Raw genomic sequence first — 12177 nt, forward strand, 5'->3', positions numbered from 1 at the left:
ATGATGAGTGGAGGTAAATCCCACACGGAAGGCTAGCCTGTAGTACAGCTGTGGTCCGTTGAATGGCTGCCTGCCAACTCAAGCCCGTGCCTGTGCTCAGTCCATCCCCAAGAGCTCTAGCAAGACACTGGGAAGGAGACAACACAGTGCTCCTTGGAAAACATGCTGCTTGGAAGCACCCTTCCCCCTGGGCTGGGTCCTGCACCAGCAGTCTTGATCTTATCTGTGCACAGCAGGTTTGGGCAAAGCTTAGAGGTCCTCCCCAGCCTTCCTGAGGGCTGTGGCCAACCACTAAACCACAAATGCCCTCTGTGCTCCAAGAAGCCCACTCAGCCCTGAGCCCTCAGCCCACCACAGAGATCTGCAAGTAGATTTTGGGGCATGGCAGGGTGAGAACTTCTGTCGTTGACAATCCCAACCCAAGAATGAAGCATTCAGGTGTCTGCCACGGCGAATGCAATCAGTATCAGCAAGAGCCCTTCTTAGTGGGACCTCCTAAGGTGTGCCCCCAGGCAGTGGTCAGGGAAGACGCCAGCCTTTGCCCTGGCCTGGCATCCCACGTGCAGCATAGGAGTAGCTTATGTTGCCATAGCTGTGAAATCAGGGGATTGTCATATTGCAATGAACCTGGCTCCGTGTATATAATCAGCTCAGCCTATTGTCATGGCAAGAACTCAGGACTTTCACCACCAAAAATCCAAGCTGCTACTGCTTCAGGGTGATACCTGTTCCCTCTCGCAGCAGTACTACTTGTGGACTGGCGCAACCAAACACTGTGCTTCACAGACTCCCCCAAATGACAAGGTCTTGAGTGGGAGAGCCCAGAAGGCCTCCTGCAATAAAAGACGCATTTGTTTACAGCAATGTTACAACACCATGTTGTTTACAACAATGGGTGGTGTTGTAGCCACGTCACCCCATTCTTGGTGTCTCTTCATTGAGCCCCTACCTGTTGTCATTTCAAGCGTAAAGTAGGTAACATCAGTCTAAAGATCCTTCATCACCAGTCCTGTTCTCCTAACTTAGCTACTAACTCTAACCACATCCATCAGTGAACATACCGGCTTCCCCAGGTCTCTTGTTAAGTTACAGAAAACACTTTTCCATGCTATCCTTTATGCCCTGAAGGCATACCCAGCTCACATTCATGAAATTACCCCATCCCTCCAAATCCTTCTTTTGCCAGGGTGCTGACAATAACCACGGTAATTAGATGGCTCTTATGCTGAAATGCCCACCTATTCCACTGCATAAGGATGCTTCATCTCTTCCTTACGCTCTTTCACTGGCCTCCCTTTACCCAAACACAGCCCATTTTCCCAAAAGCGGACTGTAACTTCATCCGGGGTGGGGGCATCCTTTTGTCCTGCACTTGTACAGCCCCTGCGACAGCAGGGCGCCGGCACCGTGCTCCGGTAGTTCCTCACGATACAAAAAGGAGCCCACGGCAGGTGTGCGTCAAGGCCCAACCAACCACTTCCCTCACCAGGCCCTCACAGCTGGCCCAGGGTTTTGTGCACGACCATCGAGCCTGGACTCTCCTGATAATGCTGTGCAGGGGGGGAGGCCTCCCCTTCCACGGAGGGAAGCTCTCTGCAGAGGGCAGATGGGGTTCCGAGCGAGAGGCACCCCCAGGAGATGCTCCGCGGCCTGGGTGGGCCCCTCTGAAGGGGCACGGTCCCTCTGAAGGGGCACGGTCCCTCTGCAGCCGGGCTGGCAGGCGGGGGCGGCAGGGACCAGCACTTCGCTGCCCGTGGGAAGGCGCTTTTGAAAGGCTGCGAGGCGGGGCGGGCTGACAGGAGGTCGGAGCTTCGCGCCTCCGGAGCGGGCAGGGGCCGGGGCCGGGGCCGGGGCCGAGGCCGCCTGCAGGGGGAGCCCCCCCCTGCCCCGGGCTCCCCGCCGCCGGAAGCGCGGGCCAGCTGGCCGCCCGCGCCTCGGTACGCCGCCGCTGCGCTCCGGCCGCCCCCCATCCGCTCTGCTACCACAGTTCCGCCGGAGAAGACGCGCGACGGCGGGACCAACAGCGGGGCGGCAGGAAGTGAGGGCCCGCTGCACTCCGCTCGCCGTGTTATGCGAGACCGCTCCCGCCCCCGGGGCCGACGAGAGGCAGGCGGCGGCCGCGGCGGCAGGAGTGCGGGCGGGGCGGCGTCGCCCCGGAGAGAGCGGCGGGGGGCCCCGGCGGCGGGCGCGGGCCGCAGGCCGGCGATGGAGGAAGGTGAGGGGGGTGGCGGCGCGTGTGTCACCCTTATCCCCCTCCGCCGCCCGTACCGTGTGAGGGGGCGCGCGCCCAACGGGCTCCTCAGCGGGGCCGCCGCCGCCGCCTCAGGCCGCGGAGCTGGGGGGCAGGGAGGTCGGTCGGTGTGGCCCCGGCCGTGCCGTGCCGGGGCCAGGGGCCTGGGGCCAGGGGCTGGGGCCGGTTCCCCTGGCGCAGGTCGGCAGTGTGGCTTTGGCTGGGGCTCGCGGTTTTGTGTCAGGTACGTGCCGGGATAACAGCGCCGGTACGAAGGTAAAGCGCCTGCCTGCGGGACGCGGAGTCGGCCTCCCCCGGCAGCGCTGGTCCCACCGCCGCAGCGGCTGGTGGCAGTGCCGGCTCAGGCCGGCCCGATCCCTCCTCGGCGGCCCCCGCTGAGGAGGCCTCCTCCTCCCGGCCCAGGGCAGCCCGTCGTTTGCAGCACCAAGCGGGAGGAAGCTGGGTGGATGGGAGCCCAGAAACTTGGGGTCTGTTTCTGTTCCCTCGCCCGGCATTGCCCCTGTGCAGAGCCCGCCGGGCAGCATCCGTCAGCTTCGTGGGTGCCTCTGTGAGCGTGCTTTTTCTTTGGCATCCCTTCCGTTTCCCCGACTGTATGTTTCAGCCTGTCACATCCCTCGTTTCCCTTTTAGCCCCCCATACAATTATTTTTCTCTAGGTCTCTTTGGTGCTAATCCCCTTCGTGGGCCCTAGGAGTTAGCATTTAGTTTTCTTGGGGAAATTGGCAGAAATGCGACTGTAAGTAGGCACCCAGGGAAATGCAAGAGCAAAACAAGCATGTGTGATACTGTCCCATGGTATATTGCAGCCTCCCAGCTGTTCTCGGCTGGGGTACTTTCTGAGCTGGACATGGTTTCTGTGTATTTGGTAGTCTTTGGTTGCTTGTTCTCCACAAATGTGTCCATCTTCTCTTGAATCTGTGTAAACTCTTCGTTTACAGAACATTCTTTGGGTAGGAGTGGTCTACATGAAGGCGATGTGCAATGAACTGGTTCCTTCTAGCCTGACTCACTGGGTTTGTTTGATAACTTCTTGTTCCAGTATTAGAAAAGAAGGTGAATCACTGCTCTCTATTCAGCCTGCTTGTGCACTTCACTACCTTGTAGACCTCCGGCATGTTTCTGTTGGTCATTTTCTTTTCCAGACTGAGGCATCCTCAACTTGCTTCCTTATTCCTTGTATGGGAGCCATTGCACACCTTTAATCATCCTCGTGGCCCTTCTCTAAATGTTTCCCAGCTCTATCTTATTCTTCTTTAGGTGAGAGGACAAGAATTGCAGGCAGTGCTCAATTTGAACGTGAAAAATGGATTAATATAGTGGCACACAGGAGCAATGGATACACACACAAAAAAGTGGAATGTATGTTGTCTGAACAAGAGTTGGAAAAAAATGCACTGGGAACTTACAGAGAGCTAGAAAGCAATCTCATGAAAAATTGCATGCTGGATAGAGAGGTACTGGAGGCTCTGTCATCAGTTCAAAATCCTAGGTTATTTTTAGTTGTCACCTTGTTTGACTTTTATTTCACCCCATTTAAAGGATTCATAGAAGTGGAAACAGCATTTTTCTTGTTTGAGGCAGCTGCAAATGCAACAGAAGTAGCATACTTGGATCCTTCTTTGTTATTGCTTTCGGGGGGGAATCTGTTGAGCAGTCTTCAAAACTGAGGTGAAGATCATTTGCTGACTGAGATGTAGTTGTTTCAGAATTAGAATTTTAAATTGTTCTTTCTTTGGGCATTTTCTATTACTGCTGGTAAGTCTAGATGTCATAAGTGTGTTACACTTCTAATATGGCTTACTTATCTGCCAGAAGAGTGAAAGAAATGCCTTTTCCTCCAGTGTTCTCACTGCTGTTGCTTATGACAAGGGCATACAGTTGTCTTTCCAAGCACGTATCCACCCATTCTGGTGATCTAGGGTTTTTTGCCCCATTTTATTTTGTGTGGTACAAGTGACTTTTCATTGCAGTGCACTCAGTTTTTGTGTTGCTGATTAACTCGTATACATGACGTGAAGAGATACTGGTGTATATTTCATTTTGGATTGACAGAATGATAAATGTGATACTAAACACCCTAAACCTTGTTTTGTTTAATATCTTTCCAATTCTTGTCTTATTTAAGAGGGTAGGCATTTTCTTTTCATTCCATGAAAAATGTTATCATTGAAGTCTTGGTTTGCTCAGAATAATTTATAAATTGCTTTGAAAATCCTGTTAAAACACAAATACATGCGTCCTGATACAGGCAGACACCACTTTAACAGTTTATTTATATTGCTATCTCTAGTTTCTAACTTCTAGATTTAAAAGTTGGGAGTTAAAAGTAGACTGGTTTAGACTTGAAGTAATATGCAACCAGAGTAATTAAAAGGCTTGTTGTGGGATGTGAAGATTTAAAGTTGAATGGCTTTATGAAAGAGCTGTTTTACGTCCAGAGGAAATCAGTGGCTACAAAATCTCAAGCATTGTTGGACAGTGGGTCAAACTGGAGAGCTAAAAAATCTGGAGCATGAGTTACAGTTAAACCTTTTCATCACAATTCTAAAATGACATAAATGTTGTGGGATGTCATCTTTAATATAGTAATTATAACAGACTTTTTGCAATGAGTCCTTCTGTATGGAGACTTACACTCTGTGAATTAGCCTTGTTGCCTTTCAGACTGTGAAATAAATGGGCCAGGACTTCAAACTGCTGTTGTTTACAGAAAACTTAACAGAAGCCAAAGAAGCCCTCAGTCTTGTCATGTGATCTACATGGCCTAGCAGACTGGGCTTTTTAATTATATGTTAGACTAAAAATTCATAAATCTGCTCAGTTCCAGTAGATCGGGAAAAAAGCGGTAATATATTTACTTTATAGTATCATATATTTGCTTTATAAAAGCTTTCACCGTATGAATAACAGGCAGCTCAATTTAAAAGTAATGGACAAGCCCAGTTTTTGTATTACAGTATAATGTGCTTAGTACACTACTGTACTATAGCAGCATGAAACCAGGATGAGAGTACAATGGAATTGGCACCAATTTCTCCCAGTGTCTCTATCAACTTATCTAAACTACTGCTTTCCTTCATTTGTGTAATACATTCGCCATGGAATAAACCAGTTAGCTTCCAGTTTGGGTTCTGGGTAATCCCAGAGTATGGCCTCAGGAGAAAACTATTGGATTTTCTAAGGAATAACATACGAGTTGATTTCTCTATTGTTACATTATTATTTTAGTTAGGCATATGACATACTTTAATTGAGTCTTTTTGTCAAATATATCTGCTCTGGGATTAAATCAGTAGCAATTCCTGGCTGTTACTTGCTGCTGTGTGCATTTCTCAGAGTGCGATTTTTAGGTATTGTGTTGCAATAACTTAAAAAAAATGTCTTCAGGGGCAGCAGACCTGCGACAGAGAAAGAAGCAAAACTGTACAGAATCTGACAAAATGGCTTCAGAGGAGAGAAACAAAGAAAACGCAAAGCTGGGAAGATCGCCAAAGTGTAAGCTACAGAATTTTTAGCCAACTTCTGATTTATTTTTCATTATTCTTTAACATTTTATGGGAAGATATTTGTAGCACAGTAATTTATAACAGACTTATTTTGAATTAGGTTTTTGAATGTTTCAAGAAAAAACAGGCATGCACTTTAGAATTCTTTAATAATGACATTTTATGTATTGCAGAGTGAAACAGTAGTTCTGGATTGTTTCAGGTTGGGGGCGGGAGGGGAGGGGAGAGGCGGATGGGTTAAGAATCTTACTGTTGTTACTATTTGAGTACAAATAAATATTTTAATTGCGCCTGGAGTGATCTTTTGGTTGGGGAGCTGAAAGGCGTGAAGTAATGGTACTGAAACATGAAGAGACAAAAAGTCTTTACAGCTTTTCAAGAAACAGAACTAAACCCAGGTGTAATTTTAGGCAAGTGCTCACGAGCTACCAAAAACTTTTATATTAGAAATGTGTACTAACTTGAAGGAGCTACAGGTGAAGTAGACACCCATTGAATGAATTTGGTAAAATTCAGATTAGTTCCTTCCTCTCATATTTAAAAACAGAATGGAGAACAGAATGTATTGGTATTGATGTTAGATGTTGTATTGCCACCTCTTTCTGATAATGCCTCTAAGAAGTTTGCGGTGCTCTGGGTAAAATCTAGAGTTTGCTCTGTTTACTTGGAAGACGCTTTTTCTTCTTGGAATTCATTTGAAAATGAAACTTACTAGAATGGAGAGAAATCTGCAGTGTAGTGTGTAAGTATTTTTTCTGAGAGTCGTATGAAGGAATGGTAACAACTGGGAAAGAAAATTCTGCAGGACAGGAATAACAAATGAGTTCTCAATGTATATGTGCTGCTGATGGTGTGATAATTCGGATGCTAGTAAGTTTACTTGCTGTTCAGAAATGAGTCATATGTAGGGCATACTGTTTGTTTCTAATTCCTCTGGACTATTTTAGCTTTTTCGCTGTCCTTTTTCAGATATGTTAATTCAGCGTTTTGCAAAACTTTTCTTTGGCTGTCTTGCGGCAGTCACTAGTGGAATGATGTACGCTGTGTACCTCTCAACATATCATGAACGGAAATTCTGGTTTTCCAGCAGGCAGGTAAAGAAAAAGTTAAACTACTGAAACAAAAGCCAAATTGTATCCTTGAAATCAAAGCTGATCCATGTCAGGTTGGAACTACTTGCTTATAGAATCCCGTGTCCTCTTGCTCAGGCCTCTGTCTTTGATGTAGTCTCTTTTTTTTGTTTTCTTTCTTTCTTTTTTTTTTTTAAGAGTTTCTCCTGCTGCCAGTAGTCTTGTCTTGTCATGCTTTTGTATGTTTTTCCATGCCACCCTTTATAATTGAAATACCTTTCTAAAATTTGGAGAAAAAACTGAAGCATACTGGGATTGCATAAGCTAAACAACAGGAATGTATGTTTGGGTGGTTTTTTTTTTAAAGTGTATTATTTAGTGAAGTATGGAAAGTTGAATGAAATTCAGGTTTGTGAATATGAAAGGATCCTGTGGATCTTGTGCTGACTTATGATGTGGATTTGAGTTGCTCTGATTCCAAGCATGTTTGCTAAGTTATAGAGACCTTTATATACCTGATGGAGGTGCTGTGAAGATTAATGTTTTGTGGAATACTTTGAAGATGTACAGTAGAGTCATAACCATGTGCTGTATTACAAAACCAGTCTATCTGAAAATATATAGTCTTCTATGGGAAGAGATTGCAGGAGGTGAATTTTATTTTTTTTTTCCTAGGAACTTGAACGAGAAATTACATTTCAGGGTGACAGCGCCATTTATTACTCATTCTATAAAGAACTGCTAAAGGCTCCTTCCTTTGAAAGAGGTACAAACCCTGTTTGTTTTATTAACCTTGAAAAGTCCTGTTCCGTTTGGAGATAGTAAGAAACCTCCTGCAGACCGGGGAGACTGATTTTATACTCTTATATAGGTATATCAGTCAGATTAAAACCTGCAAACTGTCCTAACCTTTCAGTGCCTTTTAAAAAAACAATATTTGACTATCCTGTATTCCACCAGATCGCCTTTAATCACTACTCTGCAGTGGGATTAATATTACTCTCATACTGCCCCGTATGGAAGTTATCATTGGGTTTTCCTACGCTACATAGTGGATTTTCTGCCATGTGAGCATAATTTATGTTTAATCTGGGAGTGGGGGATGGAAATTACTGTTTTCCATCCTCTGTGAAAAGATGGAACAGTTTCTGTCAAGAGTTGATCTGCTCCATCCTGTCCTTGCCAGAGGTTTACTCCTGTCAGCTATGATGAATAGATGTTGATGAGCACTGAGTGATGGGGACAGAAATCAAAAGGAAGGAGAACAAACTGGGTGGCCATGGTCTTTCCTTCCTTTGGACCCCTGATCTTTATCCTCCACTGTCTCTAGAGCTCACTCACCCTAGGTCCTTAAACCAGCAGAAAACTAAAGCAATTAAAAGAAGATGGAACAATTTAATGCTAGTTTAGTGAGTTCAGAAGGGCAGCTGGGCTAGCATGGGGAAGAGGCGAGAACTCCGGAAGAGGGAGTGAACAGCCCTATCTCTCAGTGGTCAGCCATTGAATTAGTTCAGTCGCCTTGTGAAACCTCATATGAAGCCAGTTAAACTTTGTATGTATAGTTTTATTGGTTAAACAGTTTCCTAGCTGATGTGTAGCACGTCAGCAATATATAATGGGTCTTTGATACAGTCCGTTCCTCATTATCTCTGGGGAGATTACCCTTGCTCTGAATAGATGGACTGCCTCGTCCAGGCTTGCTGCCTGTGCAAACAGGTAGACTTATGTGTCTACTAGGTATTATGGGGTCACGCAGTTTTCGAAGGTGTATCACAGCTGTGCTGAACCCAGTTATAAGTCCTGCAAGACCTGGTTTGGCCTGCAGAGAACCAGCTGCAGACCACACACCAAGATACACTCAGAGATGGAAGCAGTTAGCTTGTTTTGCTGTTGCATTGTTGTTGGGGGGTTTGTTCCTCTTCCCCCCCCCCCCCCCCCCCCCCTCTAATTTGGATTATTTTTCCTCTTCTCTCTATTGTCCTAAGTAATGACAAGTCTTTAATTATAATATATCAGAATCATCCATCCTTCAAGTATGCCAGCTTCAATTTTATCTTGATCCCATACAAAGGCGTATTGTGTTGAGTGAGTGATTCTCAGAAGTCTCAGAAACACAGGGCTGAAAATGGTGATGAGGCCATCATATCTGACCTCTTTGTGGAGATGGGTATAATACATCCTGCTTGTCCCTGTTAGATATTTGTATCACTTCTTAACCTCCTGTGAAGGTGATCTGTAGGTAGCTGGTTCCAGGGCTGCATCAGTAGGTTACTGAAAAGACTGTGCTTCAGCTGGTTAGTTTTGGGCCTTCTATTTAAAGACTAGATTAAAAAATGGTAGTAACTTTGTTACTAAATTAGTACAGTGGAGTGGCATCTGGCACAGAAATTTCTCCTTCCTTTAAAATTAGGAGTGATGAATCAGTCAGTAGCTCTAATGGTCAAGTCTGTTTCCCCCTACTTTTGAGTACGCTTTCACCTCTTTTAAGAACAGCAATAGTAAGTGATTACAGTTATGATACTTTTTTTTTTTGTCTACAGGTGTTTATGAGTTGACACACAACAATAAGACAGTATCACTGAAGACGATAAATGCAGTCCAGCAAATGACTTTGTACCCAGAGTTGATTGCCAGTGTTTTATATCAAGCATCTGGTAGCGAAGTATGTGCATGTCTCCTACTTCTGTGCTTTCGTTATGGTTGTGTATGTGTGTGTATAAGACTTTCTATGCTGTATACGATAAACACATGCGATATTTGCTGAATGAGTTGAGCTACGCCTCTCACCAGATCCAGGTTCTCCTCAATTATGATCAGTCTCTGGCATAGGATTTTGGGGGTTTATATGCACTAAACTTTTCTGTCTGTTATTCTTTACTTCTACAAACTGCTTAGAAATTTGGAGAGTATCTGTGCTATCCATTAAAAACAGGGAAGTTAGCTCCTTCGGAGTACAGAAGTCTGTTATAGTGGTACCTGTCTGTACGCATTCCCATATAGATAAAAGAGAAAAACACTTTTGTAGATAAACCTTTTGTCTCTCTCTGCTCTGCTCAGGCTTTGTTCTGCTTATGCTGCATACTTGTGTCCTCTCTCATTTAACTTTCTTTTTTAATTAATTTTGGAACCGTTTTTGCCACATCTTTACTTCTCCAAGTTTCTCCCCTACATAACTTCTTCCAGTAGTCCTGTGAACTTTGTATCTCACTGCAGTATAGATTTATTAAATCTGACACATAACTATGTTCATGCTAAAACAAATACAAAACTCATGGCACTAGCAAGCTGAGTCCTGAAGTGTGCTTTTAATTACACTGCTTTGTTCTCCCTGAGCCCAAAATAAAAGCATGCTCAATACTTTTCTAGAATAGGGGCTGTCTCTTACCTGTTTGTAAAGCACCTAGCACACTGTTAGCGGTATGCAAATAGTAAATAGTAATCATTTCCAGCTTCAGCTCAGTTGCCGCTATGTCTCTTCGTTTTTATTTGTAATTTCAGGAAGTTATTGAACCAGTGTATTTCTACATTGGTATAGTTTTTGGACTGCAGGGAATTTATGTGACTGCATTGTTTGTAACCAGTTGGGTTATGAGTGGGACTTGGCTGGCAGGAATGCTGACTGTAGCATGGTTCATTATTAACAGGTAAGAAAAACATCTTTCTACAATCTAGTTTGTCAATAAGGCATTTTAAAATATTAGAGTGGATTGAAATGCTTTCTATTAAACTTTGTGTTCTCATTTTGAGAGCAAGCTCTTATGCTGAATACAAAACATTTCCCAGAGATGCACTCATTCTCATGATGCTTTTATTAATGGAAAGGCCTCCTGTTGTCCAAACCATCTACACTGCTAGATGAACTGACTTTATGTATGTGTGTGAATACAGGAGTGTTCTCAAACAATTCCATTTTGCAAAAACATTCCTCAGAAGGTTTTGGTTTTATGCTGGTGAAGAATGAAAACAAATTTCCAAAGCTGCTGTAAAACAGAATTGTTCTCTGTGTCCAGCTCTAAATGTTGTGACGGTTGTTCTGTTGCTTAGAAGGAAATGACCTTGATTTTTCTTGTAAAGAGTCTTTGATTTTTTATATTTTTTTTTTTTTTTTAATCTGCATTTTGTAGTGGGTTTTTGTGCAAAGTGGAATCTTCTTAGAGGATCCTGATCTCAAGGGGTTTTTTTATATTAAAACATTTCACTTGCAAGAAAATGTCCCTTCCCTTTATGAAACACTGCAGTAATTGAGAGCCTCATTTGGGCAATGAGAACTTGTGTTCAGGCTCCTGGTTTGTCACCAAGTAGCTCTGGGGCTTTCTGTGAGCTTGAGAGCACTTGAAAGAAAAGACATGGAGGAGCAAAATGTTAGAGATATACCTTTAAAGTTGAACGGTTGGGAAGTGTCTTTTAGGAGTGTGAAGTCATCATGACCAAATCCGTGATTAGTAGCTAAAAATACTGTTCATCAAGCTGGTGTAAACAGTAGAAAGTAGGAAAAATGGTGAATAAAGCTGTATTTTTTTCAACAGCAAAGAAGATTAAACAATGTTAACAAATTGAAAGGTCTAGTAGTTAAAAAAGCTCCAAATACGCCTCTGTAAGAGGCTTCAGAGGTAAAAGTGAAAGGTGACACTTTCAAATATCTAAATGATTAAGGAGCTTGAGGCTTCTTTTTAAAAGCATAGTAGACACAAAGAAGACTATATACCTCTGAAACTGATGCCTTTGATCACATTTGAAAGTGTGACTTGTGCTTCTAAGTCACTTTAGCACTTTTAAAAACTTTCTTCTACAGCTCTAATTGTGCAGATACTGTCAAGTCATTCCATGAGAAGACCCTGCATGCTCCCCATCCGTCTTTAATCTCTTGTTTTGCTGGGCAGAGTTTTCCCTGTAGACAGAGTATCTGCTGGTGCTGCTGCTATGAGGGAGCACTACTTTGGATTCTAAGTATGTCGTGCTCGACCGCTTAAATCACTTATTTAAAACATATTGTGTGAGAACTGAAAGGAATCTTTTCTCTCAGCTGTGAGCTGATTTTCATTGTAATGTGAAAAGCTGCTGTTACAGCAGCGATCCCCTGCCTACGGACATAACATAAGACCATTTAGCACTGCTCGTGGCCAAAGAAGGCTCCATTGTCACAGTGCAGGTTGGCAGAAGCAGTGCATGTTGCGTGCAGTGCGTGATGCATCCGGCTCGCACAGTGTTGTGGGCCAGAAAAGGCTGGAGGCAGATGGTCTTTGGCTTCAGTCCTGTAAATGCCACCTAATAAGGAGACCTGCTGAATAAATAACTAAAGTTTGGACCTTCCATGCTGATATTAAATTTGTGACCTGTATCGGCAGCGAAAT

At 44.3% G+C, this 12177-nt stretch overlaps 1 protein-coding gene across 1 annotated transcript in view; it reads left to right on the forward strand.

The window, feature by feature from the left end:
* Positions 1-1214: 1214 nt before the first annotated feature.
* The window catches only part of DPY19L4 (dpy-19 like 4), a 37905-nt gene continuing 26942 nt past the window's right edge, over positions 1215-12177 (forward strand). Inside the window, 9 exon segments of the mRNA XM_049823827.1 lie at positions 1215-1661; positions 1663-1770; positions 1772-1928; positions 1931-2215; positions 5638-5745; positions 6726-6850; positions 7502-7592; positions 9367-9488; positions 10325-10470. Of these exon segments, the coding sequence (XP_049679784.1) occupies positions 1257-1661; positions 1663-1770; positions 1772-1928; positions 1931-2215; positions 5638-5745; positions 6726-6850; positions 7502-7592; positions 9367-9488; positions 10325-10470 (1547 nt within the window). The 5' untranslated portion in view covers positions 1215-1256.

This window comes from Accipiter gentilis, chromosome 2 (assembly GCF_929443795.1).
Source record: "Accipiter gentilis chromosome 2, bAccGen1.1, whole genome shotgun sequence".
NCBI classification, from domain to species: Eukaryota; Metazoa; Chordata; class Aves; order Accipitriformes; family Accipitridae; genus Astur; species Astur gentilis.